Here is a 14616-nt window from a genome sequence, read left to right on the forward strand (position 1 = left end):
TGTGTGTGTGTGTGTGTGTGTGTGTGTGTGTGTGTGTGTGTGTGTGTTGGGAAACACAGAAGGACACTGAGACCTAATTAATAGAGAAGAGGCACGGAAAGGAGAGGAGGGTAGCAGATGGAGACTTGGCAATAGCGCTGCTGTACCTCTCCGCTCACGGTGGCTCTCTAAAGTTCTGTGAGGCTGCCATTGACTAGTCAACACTAGAACACTGCCTCTTGGGGACAATACAAGCAGATGTGTCTGGGAGCCTCTTGACATGTATATCAGGACTTTACCTTGTTGTAATGTGTGTTTATACTTAAGGACATACGATTCTACACACATTGCTTCATTAACCCTGAACTCACAGATAAAAGAACTATAGTTCATGACTGAATGGCATCTTTATGATGTAACTCCTTTCTCTGTAAGGCACATTCCAAATACTAGGCAGCATTTTAGCATTCTGCATGAAGGACATTTTAAATCATCAATGACAGAAACACGGGCGGGGGGCAGTATAGCACAGGTTGAGGATTACCAATGCAAAATGATCTGAAGCTGAAATATTTTAAGTCCTGATACAGCACTCCAACAGCTTCAGATACTGAAGCATTTAGATGTCTGGATGAGGGAGGCTCAAGTGGGGAAGCCTGTGCAAATATTACAAAATCCCCGAGAAGCTGAAGGTTCTGGTAGGGGTCACTCAGCCTGTACTGACAGACCGGAGACATAGAGAAGGGCCACCTGGCAGTCTGAGGAAGGAAGGAAACAAGATGTCAGAGCAGAGCCTCGTTTGGCATGGTTGTGAGTATATGCCGGCTATATCTTTTTATTATGTTCAAATTTTCTGTGATTAAAATCTTTTGACACACTGAGTATGTCCACAAGTGATCATAAAAGTGTGGGTGTCAGTCATTAAAACAAAACGACTGCCTACAGATTGGGAAAGAAGCTTCACTAACCCTTTATCTGACAGAGGACTAATATCCAGTATATACAATGAACTAAAAAAGCTGAAAAGCAGCAAACCAAGTAATCCAATCAAAAAATGGGGAACAGAGCTAAACAGAGAATTCTCGACAGAGGAATATCGAATGGCAGAGAAACACTTAAAGAAATGCTCAACCTCATTAGCCATCAGGGAAATGCAAATCAAAACGACCCTGAGATATCTCCTTACACCCATCAGAATGGCCAAGATGAAAAACTCAAGGGACAACACATGCTGGAGAGGTTGTGGAGAAAGGGGAACCCTCCTCCACTGCTGGTGGGAATGTAAACTGGTACAACCACTCTGGAAATCTATCTGGCACTTTCTCAGACAATTAGGAATAGTGCTTCCTCAAGACCCAGCTATACCACTGCTAGGTATATACCCAAAGTTTGCTCAAGTACACAAAAGGGATATTTGCTCAACCATGTTTATAGCAGCATTATTTGTAATAGCCAGAACCTGGAAACAACACAGATGTCCATCAACGGAGGAATGGGTACAGAAATTGTGGTATTTTTACACAATGGAATACTACACAGCAATCAAAAAGGAGGAAATCATGAAATTTGCAGGCAAATGGTGGGATCTAGAAAAGATCATCCTGAGTGAAATATCCCAGAAGGAGAAAGACAAACACGGTATATACTCACTTATATAGACCTATAAGATATGATAAACATAATGAAATCTATACACATAAAAAAGATAATCAAGAGAGCGGACATGGGGTAAGATAATCAATCCTCGTTTAGAAAGACAGATGGGATATGCATTGAACGTATGACAGGAGTCTACTGAGTGCATCTGAAAGACTCTAACTAGCAATGTTTTCAAAGCAGATACAAAGACTCATGACCAAACCTTTGGCAGAGTACAGGGAATCATATGAAAGAAGGGGAGTTAGTATGATGAGGAAAGGATAGGAGCTCCACAAAGACCAAATATATCTGGGCACAGGGTCTTTTCTGAGACTGACATTCAACCAAGGACCATGTATGGATATAACCTAGAACCTCTGCTCAGATGTAGCCTGTGGTAGCTCAGTAACCAATTGGTTTCCCATAGTGAGGGGAACAAGGACTATTTCTAACAGGAACTCAATGGCAGGCTCTTTGACCTCCCCACCCCCCAAAGGAGGAGCAGTCCTGTTAGGCCACAGAGGAGAGCTTTGCAGCCAGTCCTGAAGATACCTGATAAAACAGGATCGGATGAATGGGGGGGGGGGAGGTCCCCCCCATCAGTGGACTTGGCAAGGGGCATGGTGGAGATGAGGGAGGGAAAGTGGGATTGGGAGGGAATGAGGGAGTGGGATACGGCTGGGATACAGTTAATAAAATGTAACTGATAAGAAAAAAATAAAATTAAAAAAAAGTGTGGGTGTCGGGAGTGTGTTTTTTGGAGTTACAAGTAAAGGTTAGCAAATGGGAAAGTTAGCAGACAGAATCCATATGAAGGCATACTGTATTCCAAGTTAAATTCTGACTACCTAATTGGTAATGTGGAGGTAATGAAATTTTGTAATAGACAATCAATAGTAAACAGTGTATGGAAGAAGACAGTCTTTCAAACAATAGGTCTCACCACGCCTTTCCCAGGTAGTCCTCCTCTCTGAGGACTAGCTCTCACAGGACTGTAAGAAGGTACCATGAAAACTTCCAAAGTAAGACTGCAACCAATAACCCTACCCAGCTGTTTATGAACCCCAACAGACAGCATGGTGCGATCACCCTAAGGGCACAGTAATGGCACACATACCTTGGTGGTAACCAACAGCTCTTTAATTGGGCTTAAGACAGGTTCAGCAAGAGAGAAGTCATGTGTGGTACTGGAGACCCAGGTCTAGTAAAGTCATGGATCTTGAAGAAGAACCTGTAACTGTCACTTTACTAAACCAGAATAATAACCCTTAACTATATTCTAAATATCTGTGAGTATGCACATATTAGTATAGCTCTCATTCCATATCAAAGAAACTTCTCCCTGTGGTAGGCAGAGACCATCGAAGGAAACTGCAACCCAATCAAAATGCAGAGTTATGGAGGCAAGTCTGAAATGAAAAGCCTACAGCACAACTCGTGGACTCAAGATCCAGGGGACATGAAGAGGGGCAAAAACGACTTTAAGAAGCAGAAGACGACCAGGAAAGGTACTAAAAGATTGTGTCAGGGAAGCTACATTCGTGAAATCTTATCAGTGTATCAGCCTAAATAAGACCTAAAGAAGGACAGTATCATTAGAAAGGCTAGTAAAAAGGAGAACTCCCATGAGGCTTCATCACAAAAAAGAGAACTATAGGCAACTAAGGAATGCTGAGAGTGGGAAAAATTGTCTTCCTCGGGGAAAAGCACACACAATCCAATACCAAAGATTAGCTCTGAAAAGTTGACATACAAGTAATATTATACAGTTTGATCAGATTGCACTTATATATTTAGGACTATATATTCATACACATATATATGTAACACCAATTGGGAAAAAAAAAAAGAGGCCATGAACTTGAAAGAGAGAAAGGTGGCAGTGTGTATGAGAGGATTTGGAAAGAACAGAGGGAAGGGGGAAATGGTGTAATTATATTATAGTCTCAAAATACAAAAAAAAGAAAGAATGAAAGAAACAGATCTCTAAAACTTTGTGCATACAAAGTAAGGACTACCATAATAGTTTAGTATAATAATTAAAAGCATGGACCCTTTAATTGAAAAAAGAAATATTCTATAAAAGATCCTATTCCCAGATCTATATTTTATTATTTGAATGACATTAGTAAACTTCACATATTGCCTAAGCCTTAGGATTTTTTATGAAACACAGTGTAGTAAAAAAATTATTAATACCTACAATGTAGAGGTGTGAAATTTAACCACCATGCAAAATGCTTGTTTTCTACTGAGCATTTGATTTCAAGAAAAGATGAAATGTTTAGACCTACCTTGATCACACTAAGAGTGTACTCTTCTCTAAATCTCGAAGGCTGAGCATGTGAGCTTTCACTATCTTTTGGAGTCAACTCTAAAAAGACAAGAAATTTTTAGAAAGGTCAAGGATCAATGGTTAGTTTAAATAGTACCTGCAGTTGTTAAAATCCATCATTCAGGGGACACATAAATAAATTTAATTAAAGAAAATCAACAATGAATATTAGAAATGCATATGTATATCAAACATTCCCTAAATATGCCTTTGAAGGCTAATGCTGACTCTTGGAACAAGTCAGATAACTCTGAAAAGATCCTTTGCTGAATGATGTTACTTGATGTTAATTTCTGATATAACATCGTGGCTCCTCTAAGCACTTCTAAAACTTCAAATAAGCAAGCGAACAAACAAAAGTTGGAAGCGTTAGCTCTGTTAATTTGCAGAAGCCCTTTCTGTAGAAGCCCAGCTGAGGAGAGCAAGCCTAATCAAGTTGAGTATCTTTCTATGGCCTAAAAAGTCTGCCCTCATCCTTGAGAGGGATTTAGATAAAAGTCTTTGCCTGTGTCAGTCAGCCAGCTGGGTAAGCACAAGTCACCTGAGTATACATTGTTGCAGAAACATTATCTACCTATAAATTTTACAAGTGGAAAGAATGATTTTAGAATCAAATGGGACTCTGTACTGACTTCCTCTTTTCCTCCAATCCCAACCTCCTTGCTATTCTCCTAAAACAGAAGGCTCTGGTCTTATGGGTCAATTTATGGGTCTCTTTCTCAGAGAAAAAGAGAGAGAGAGAGAGAGAGAGAGAGAGAGAGAGAGAGAGAGAGAAACTTCTGGCATGAGAATACAAGGAGCTCTCAGAACCTACTCCATGGGAAAACAATTTTTTTAAAAATGTCTTATATTGTCTCTGGGAAAGCTTGCTAAGCCATAGAGCAAAAGGGCAAATCAACGTAACAATTTCAGCTGAGGCTGGGCTAGAGAAGCTTGATCCTGATGACATGCTCAAGAACAATGTAGGTTACAGGAAAAGGGTAGAAAAGGCTGACGGGGTTGACCAGATGCACAGGCTAAACTGGGTTGGCTGCAGTGTGGGGAAGTGTTGGGGGCAGGGAGAGAAAGTCAGGAGTACCCCAGAGCTCAGAACAAGTTCTGAGCTGACTTCAGACTTCTCCCTTAATAGATGATTGCAATAGCAAATTGTGCCCCAAGAAAGTGTCAAAATAATGATGTAACCAACCAACAATTCATGGAGCTTAACAGCTGGGTAGGATCCAAGAGAGTAAGGGAAATTCTGGACAAAACTGCCTCTCCCAGGTGGTGGTCCAGGAATGGAGTCCTGTGAGGAGAATTCTGAGTGCCTGTGAGAAAACTCCAAGGAGACATCATCTTAACATCTTCAGTTATAATTAAAACACAGATATAAGTACAATCATAGTGAATGAAGATACATGACAACTGAGAGACAAGAATAAAAAGGACCATGACTATTGTTAATTCCTTTTCTCCTTGTTGTGATGTAAGCACCCGGCAAGAAGCAACTAAGGGAAGGAGGGTTCATTTCAGTTTATAGTTGGATGGGAGACAGTCCCGCTGGTCATGGTACATCCACAGTCAGAAAGCAGAGGGAGACAGATGCTACCATTCAGTTCCCTTTCCCATGTTTATTCTGTCCAGGATCCTGTCCCATATAATGCTACCATCCACATTCAAGGCTGTTAACCTCAGTCAACCTAATCCAGAACCCTCACAGACATACCCGGAAGTTTGCTGCCATGGTGCTTCTGAAACGTCCCAATCATCTCTAGTGTCTTAGTCAATTTTCATGACTGTGACAAAGTACCTAAGGAATATACCTTAAAGTAAGAAAGACATTGGTGGCTTATGGTTTCAGAGGCTTCAGCCCCTGGAGGCTATGATCCTATCGCAGGACAGAGCATGTGATAGAAGATACAGTTCCCATCACTGCAACCACGAAGACTATGGCAGGACTGAGCAAATGGTAGAGGGTGCACTAACATCCTAGCAGCCAGGAAGCAGAGAAGAGGGTCCAGGTGCATGGCGCACCCTCACAAGTCACAACCTCAGAAGCCCACTTCCTCCAACTAGGTCCTATCTCTTAATATTTCCACTGTTTCTCAATAATACCATCAAATTATGGATCCATCAATAGGTTAATTCAGCAATGAGGTCAAAGCCCCATGACCTAATCGCTGACCAAAAGCTCCACCTGTGAACATCACTGCTTTCTGAACTAAGTTTTTAGCTGGAGAGCATGGCAGGGAGGAGATTTCATATTCAACCAGCAGCAATAAGACACTGCTATGAGCACATACATGCCAACATGTTCGATAACCTAAAAGAAAGAGATAAATTCCTAATGACATACAACTTACCAAGACTGAACTGTGATGAAATGAATATCTCAAGGTACCAAACATCAGTAAAGAGGTTAAATCAGAAAACGAAAACAAATTCTTCTAAGAAATCATGAGCAAAACATATAAAGCTTCAGCAGAGGCAACGGCTCAGTCAGGAAGGAGCACATGAACATGAGCACATGACCCCAAGACGTCACAGACAGCTGAGTGTGCACACTTCCTAATTCCCATATTGGGCAGGTAGAGACAGTACAGTCCCTAGGGCTTGCTGGCCAGCCAGCCTAGCAAACTCAGCAAATCTGGGTCCCAGTGGACACCTTGTCTTCAAACAGAAGGTGGAGAGCTGCCAAGAAAAACACCCAAGCTTAAGTCCTGGTGTCCTCTCTCTCTCTCTCTCTCTCTCTCTCTCTCTCTCTCTCTCTCGCACACACACACACACACACACACATGCACATATACCGTACCCACACGCATGAAAACACACACACTACAAAGCTAAAGTTATCACAATCCTTGATTTTAAAATATATTTAAAAATCTATAACATACAAATAGTATATAATCACTTACATTCACTTATACCCACGCCTACTTGTGTACCCATAAACATCTTAACATGTATATGCATAACATGTATACCACACACATGTTAGTATCAATAAGAAATAGATACAAAAAAGATAAAATTTATCTTTTTTAAGGTAAAATCTAGTATGTTTCAAAAACACATATACTTGAGAGCCCACTAGACCCACTCACTGGTATCCATCATAGGAACACACACTATCATATGGATCTGTATCTCCACAGTGTGGTTCTGTGGAGACAGCGTGTGAATCTCAATGGGGGACCGTTTCCTTCTATTATAGAACAGCCATAGCACAGAATAGTAAACAGACACAGCAAATCAAAGCAAAGCAGCTTTTCTTGGATGGCTTTGGTAAAAGCTTTTAAAAGATTTATTTATTTTTATTATGCCTGCACGTCTATAACGCTCACTTTGTGTGTGCAAGTATGTGCAGGGTCCCGAGGGCATCAGGACCCCTGACCTGGAATAGTAAGTGATTATGAGTTGCCCAGTGTGGGTGCTGGGAACAAAACCTGTGCTCTTAACTGCTAGGCCATCTCTGCAGCCCTACATTTTGTTTTCATATAAGAAATGCAAGATGCAATATTGTGAAGATTCTATTCTGTAAAACAGTGACAAGCTCTGTTTTGCATGTTCATCATATTTCTATAGATATGCACGGATGGATAGATGAAAATGCATGTACTTGAACCATGACATAAGCATATATACATACCCACATATACTTACTATGAATTCTCGGGAGTGGAGTGGTTAGTGGTTGAGGAAACCAGGAAAAAGTGGAAGAAAAAGAATAAAAGCTCACCTTTCAGGTTTGAGAGGCTGGGTTTGTTCTTGTCAATAAGAATGGCATGGTACAGTGTTTTTGGCAAATTTTCTGGGATGCAGTTTATTGTCGCAGCCAAACGTATGAAGAAGTGTGCCTTGACAAAATTAAATTTATTTAAGAGATACTGATGGCTGAGAGTAACCAGAATGATAGGCAAGCCTTTGTTCATTAAATCTTCAAGTGCCTACAAATAAGAAGGGGAAAGGGACAGATTAGTTAAATATCTTCTCACATGTCAGTTTCACTCCCATTTGGTAATTCTGATTTGGCATCAGATGAAGGATTAGACATGATAGTTCCATATATGTTAGGACCATCCAGCTCCTCAGTGCTTCATCCTGCTCTGCCACATAATGAAAGACCAAACCTGGGGTCGGAGTCAGGGACCAGGCTCCTTCTCAGCGTGGGGAGACTACAGAGTCTCTTCAGGCACACATAGAGGCTGCTCTGATTTGCCATGAGTACAATCTGGACAGGAACAGGGAAAGTGTCTCCCTACCCAGATTAGCAGCGTCCATGGCCAATGATGCCCTTCCCCGGCCTCACTCCACTGCATATACTCCTTTGCAACTAAGACTCTGAAGTTGGCCTGCAGTGGAAGAGGGTGGATGAAATTGCATGACAGTACAAGCAGCCCGACGTTAAGGACTCCACCAAAGCGGCGGCAGCAATCATCCCACGGGCTGCCTGTCTATTCATCATCTACCTAGTCATTTCACACCTTTTTCTATTCTAAACACCTCTTCCCTCTTCCCAGCTACTGAGAGCTGAAAATGTGTCTGCATCGTTGACTGACTGATGTTTGATTGACAGACACCTAAATAAGACCTGGCACACAGTGGACTCAACAAGCTAAAGAGATCTCTTTAAAATTGGAGGCCAGTGAGTTGTTTCTGAGTAAAGGTGCTAGCCACCAATCCTGAGGACCCCCAGAACCTATACAGTAAAAGAAAACCAACTCCCAAAAGTTGTCTTTTCACTGCCATAGGCTTGCTGCGATAGCTGCTCTGCTTACCCAAATAAATAACAAAATGTAAAACTTGAAAAAAAAAAAAAAGAATGGATCAGATCATACTTTTGCTCATAGCTCTCCAATGGCTCCCCGTTTTGCTCAGATAAGACAAGACACCTCTCAGTTTGACCTCTCTGACCGTATGTACTTCTATTCCTCTATTATCCATTCAGCTCTAGCCACACTAGTCAGGATAGTCGTCACCAATCCAAGCAAGTCTGCCATAAGACCTCTGTACTTATTCCCTATTTCTAGATTATCCTCTTTTGAAATTACATGAGTCCCACCTATCTTTAAGTGAAGATGAATTTACCCAACCCCATCTGAAATTACAATTCCCACTTAATACAATACTCCCAATCCCCTTTACACAGCCTTGGCTGAGCCTTTCCCAACATACAGTGCGAGCCACTTCTTTGAGTTTATGATGTTTATTATTACTGAAAACTAGTTCATTAAAGTGTAAGCCCCATAAGGACTTGCGGTTTGCCTGTAATGTTGACTTGCTTGGGTCACTGGCCATAGAACAGTGACTTAGATGCAACAGACTCTTAGCAATTTTTGAACTGAAATTGAAAGAAGATGCTGGGGTTCTTTTCTATCCTAGAAAAGAGAGAAACTACTTGCCTTATATAAACAAAAATAAAATTCATCATTTGGGAGAGTTTGAAGCAACAGTCGGCTGGTCATATTGCTGGTTCTCTGTTCCTCTTTTCTTAATCTACTCTCTGGATTGAAAACAGTGTATATAAAAGAGCAGATGTAGAACAGCCACTGAGCAGAGATGCAGACCAAATGTGGCACCAGGAAAATCATTATTCCTCCCAATCCAGAGGAGAAACTGTGGAGTGGCTGGGGGTGAGGTGAGAGAGGACAGTTCTTCCACCCTTCCCTCCTCAGCAAACTGATTTAATGAGCCTTGACAATTACACACAAACACTTGAGGATCAAAGGAAGATTAATTAGTAATGCTACTTAACATTCCTCTCTCTCCCTCTATCCAGAAAATACAAAGTGTAATCTGAAGAGTCTTAAGCAGGCCAACAGTACTGTTTTAATTAATTAGCTAATAGAAATTGGGTTTCCATTATGCTGTCAGTCTCTTTTTGAGTAAAATGAAACAATCAGACATTCTTTTCAGACCAAATACTATTCTATCAGGATCACGTTTTTAGGGTGGCCTGGCATTTGTGAGTGGAAGAAAAAGAAATATTCCTAAAAACCCCAATGTTTTGAAATACCTAAACACAAATATGAATGTTTTTCTCCTTAATACCAGTCCTTTCATTTCAGGCAGCTTGCTTTTGAATTAAAAAAAAATTTTAGGGAAAAATACTGAATGATATGAAACACAATTAAAACTTGGACTTTATGAAATAAAATGCAAAATAATAGAAAAGTATTAAGTTACATTTAATGAAAACAGGATCTATGCTTTATCAAAGTTAAGGAAAACAAATAAAGCAGCTTTGAGGAAAATGACTTTCAAGTTACTTAAAAAAAATAACTTATGTATTTAGCTACTTTCAATGCTATGACAAAATACCCCCCCCCCAAAAAAAAAAAGCAACTTCCGACAGAAAGGGCTTATTTCCACAGCAGGGAAACCACACAGCAGGGACATGAGGTGTCCAGTCGCACCGCATCCATGGCCGGGAAGCAGAACTGCACGCTGGTGTTCAGCTTGTTTTCCCTTTGTTTATACAAAGCCAGGACACACAGATAATGCCGCCAAGTTCTAGTGCCAGCCCAGCACAATACCTGTGCTCTTGGCCCCAGTTGCAGCAGACTGTGTGTACCTCGGAGACTGACCTTGAGGAAACACTCTCCCAGAGGTTGGTGTGGAGCTAGGAGCCTCCTTGGTAGCGCTCTGACTCAGGTTCTCTCCTGAGTGCACAAGTTGGAACTTTGACTGGTATGGTCTTGCCCCGGGCATCTCTTTAGTGTGCTAATCTCTTTAACAATAAAGCTACTTTTTCTCTGACAAAAATGTGAGTAACTGTAAATGCTCACGTTCCATTCTGCGACAAACTTCCCATCTTCCTGTTCCATTTGCTACTCCTATCTCTCTGCAAACCTAAGCAAAAAACAGTCAAAGCCACTCTGCTTCAAAATTTTCCTCTGTCAAATAAAGTCTTTCATTGCTTTTGAATCCAGCCTCAATCAAGTTGTTAGGGAATGGGCAGAATGCAACCAGATTCTTTGCCAGAAAGTAACACGAATGTCTTCTAATCTAATTCCCAGTAGAGTTTGTGGTCCCCTCTGAAATGTCATGAGCCAGACTTCCATTGTCCACATTTCTTGGCATTCTCCTTTCCTGAACTCCCATTAGAATGGACCATTAAGCTCTATTCATGACATTCTGGGGCTTTTCTAGCCTGAAACTTCAAACTGTTCTATAGTCATCCTGCAAACATCTTCCAATGGCTCAAGCATCACCACAGGGAGGAGCTTATCACAATGACTGCACTTCTGCCACCAGTTTTTATATAGCTACTTTTCTTACGGCTCTGACAAAATACTTGGCAAAAAAAAAAAAAAATTAAGAAAACAGGGTGTTTGGGCCATAGCTTGGGGTACAGTCCATTATATATCAAGGGAGGAATGGCAGCAGAGGACGTCTGGTCACAGTGCATCTACAGATACAGACACAGAATGATGAACACCGGTGATCAGCCCAACACCCCAGACCACAGACTTCTGCTGCTCATGGTCAGGGCGAGGGGGGCTGCCCTCTTTAGGTATGACTTTCTGAAAACACCTTCTTAGACACTCTCAGAGGCCTGTTTCTGTGAATGTTGACAGGGAGTAATACTCACCACAGCTTCACTAAAGATGGAATGCTGATCATTACCATCAAAAAACCGGATAAGTAAATAAAACCTAAGTTTATTTAAGTGTATCTGTCTGTCCACAGTAACTCTCCTGGATCACTGGGCTCACATCATCTCTGTCCATAGCACTTCCCCTAACCCTTGTGACAATGGTTGTCAGTGAAGGCCTTCCAGGTAAGCACTTTGAGGTGCTAATAATGTCATTAGTTTTTTTTTTAAGTTGCTGTTGTTCTAAGTATTAAATGTCACTGGAAAATCAAATGCTTAAATACCAATCATTTGATTGGTGACAAGCATTAATAGGCAATCTCATCCTCATTTTGCAAAAACTTTTGGGGAAATCAGAGGAGCTGCATAAGAAAAGGCTACATAAAAGCAAGCCCTGCGGTTGGTAAGCAGTCCAGGAACTGCGAAGAAAGGATGCAAGCAGCAGCCATATTGAACAATGGGCTGCTCCAAAAGGAAGGAAATCCTTTAGTTACAATGGACTGAACACATGTCTGGTTCTAGAAGCCAGAGAAGTTACTGCTAAGTCACTGGCCTAGACATCAAGTTTGTTTGATATAATTCTAACGTTAGTCTCAGAATTTTGTGACCAAAACCTATTATCAGACATTTTAAAAAAGAGAGGAAGAAGAGGAAGACTAGGAGTTAAGGTTATCCTTGACTACACAATGTATTTAAGGGCAGCCTGGGCTACATGAGACCTTGTCAATAATAGGAAAGGAGGAGAGACAAGAATGAGTACATACAGAGCAGGCTTTCAAAACCAAAAATTGTACCCTTCAGACAGGCTGAAATGACTCAGAATATTTCCACATTAAATATTGTTATTACCTGTAGGTTGTCTTTATGGGTGAGAGGTTTTCCACAATCGAATGATTGAGGTATCTGTCAAAAATTAAAAATATTAGCAGTAGAACCCATATTAATTTAAACACTTTTAAATGGAATTATTAATATATCCTAAAACCATTTAAACAGCATTTTGTTGTCAAAGTAATATATTATCTAGTCAGAAATATTAGTATAAGAACACTTAAATATTATGTATGTCAACTCTTTTTATGAAATAAGTGTTAGTATTCTGATATCTTTCCTATCTTTTTCTTGATAATTATTTTTAAAATTTATATATTCACTTATATTACATTCCATTTTTACTAAGAATTACCTAATTTTCTTCCTACAAAATTAAATTACTTGCAAACCTCAGTCTAGAAGGAACCAACAAATATAACTAAATTTCTTTGCCATTTTGAGTTTCCTAGTGCGGCCATTCTCCATCATTGCCAACCAACCTTAGGTGAAAGAATATTGATGGCTATTTTGTCTGTGTTTTGATTATTGCCTTTGGTTGAGCCTTAGATGAAGTCCTGGGCCAGACGACAAGAATATCTTGAGGAAATGGAAAGGCTCAACTTCGTTCCCACCCACCCATGTGGCTGCCTTTCCCACAGCATCACACAATATTCTCACTTTTAAAGCTTTGTTGGTTTGAGGTGAAATTGAATTGCTACTTAGAGTGACTGTTTGCGGCTCTCCTTTTTATATGTGAATAACGTATTCATACTTGGCTCTAGTTGTACTGGCTCTAGGGAACCACTCTTTCCTACAGAAAATTGTAGTATCATAGAATAGAATACATGTCCTTTTACCCTGATAATCCTTTTGAAAACATGAGCCAAACCTGATGCTGCTCTTCTACCTCCAGGAAGTATCCAAGAGCTTCCAGGGACAGATAAGTCCCTTACATACAGGTAGTGTCCTAGATCAAGACCCTGAATCTCTTTGCCCGAGGATGCTCTGTGGCACTAAGAATGTTCAGGGGGCCTAGCAACTCAGGGCACTAATGTTCCACCAGCCTCTCAGAAGGCCCTGGGAACCCGGAGCAGTGAGTGACATTCTCACTAATGCTCTTGGACTGTTCTCCTGTTGCTGTGGAATGCGCCTTCTTGCTCGGTACACATGGTGGAGTCTCCTCCCAAACACTCTGCTCACTCCCAAATCCTTATCTCTAGATGTCCACGCCAAAATACATAACATTAAACTTTCACTTCAAATCAGCTCTGATACTGTAGACTCCCCCGCAACCCCACACCCACGAAGGTATTCTTTACTATCTGTGAGACACTGAGAAACTAGGGACTCAATAAAGAAAATCTTTCTTCATATAAATGAAGCAAATTCATAACAGGACGTTACATTTAGTAATAAGAGAGGAATCTTGACACAAATATAATGGTAAAATACAGATTCTTTTAAAGCTTTATGAAGAGCTGAATGGTAATCTATAAGTTTTTTTCAGCTCCTTCCTTTGCAAGTGAAACTAAACTCATTAAACTCTTCTTTAAATAACTGGCCTGCAGCCTAATAACATTGGCACCTATTTTAATTATAAACCCTGAAAGCATTTCCTCTTTTAATTACACTTTTAAATTCCCAATTGAATGTGGAAAGCTGCAAATTAACTCTGAGAATACAAAATTTGAAGTCAGAGCCCACCGGGAAATGACTCACCTACACATTTATCTTCTGAAAGTTACTGAATAAAAATGAAGTTTGGGATGTTCATGTAAAAAAAAAAAAAAGTTTCTGCATATTTTGTTGTTGTTTGTTTTCTTGAAGGAAATGGCCAATGGAAACTTGTTGCTTCTCAATCCATACACATGGTTTCTCTTTTCATCTTCCCTTCCTGGACTACACATGGAGTAGCCCTAAATTCATTTCTGTTGACTTCTGTTTTTCTGTCTGTCTTGGCTCCCAGATTGTTTCAAGTTAATGGCATCTAATCCTGTGTCTTAGTTAGGCTTTTAGTTACTACTGCTGTGATGAAACGCCAAGCCCAAAGGTAGTTTGGATAAGAAAAGATTTATTTGGCTTACACTTCCAGATCACTGTTCATCGTCAAGGGAAGTCAGGACAGGGGTTCAAACACAGCAGAAATGCAGAGACACAAGCTGATGCAGAGGCCATGGAGAGGTGCTACTTACTGGCTTGCTCATTGTGGCTTGGGCAGCTTTCCTGCTTACAGAACCCAGGATTGCCTACCCAAGGAGTCTGGGGCCTCCCA

At 40.7% G+C, this 14616-nt stretch overlaps 1 protein-coding gene across 1 annotated transcript in view; it reads right to left on the minus strand.

The window, feature by feature from the left end:
* Positions 1-14616, minus strand: part of Cfap54 (cilia and flagella associated protein 54) — a 301678-nt gene that overhangs the window by 108817 nt on the left and 178245 nt on the right. Inside the window, exons 48-50 of the mRNA XM_055627824.1 lie at positions 12381-12434; positions 7674-7881; positions 3912-3991 (exon numbers count right to left, since the gene is read on the minus strand). Of these exons, the coding sequence (XP_055483799.1) occupies positions 3912-3991; positions 7674-7881; positions 12381-12434 (342 nt within the window). The remainder of the gene's footprint in view (positions 1-3911; positions 3992-7673; positions 7882-12380; positions 12435-14616) is intronic.

Source organism: Psammomys obesus, unplaced genomic scaffold (assembly GCF_907164565.1).
Source record: "Psammomys obesus unplaced genomic scaffold, mPsaObe1.curated_primary_1811, whole genome shotgun sequence".
Lineage (NCBI taxonomy): Eukaryota > Metazoa > Chordata > Mammalia > Rodentia > Muridae > Psammomys > Psammomys obesus.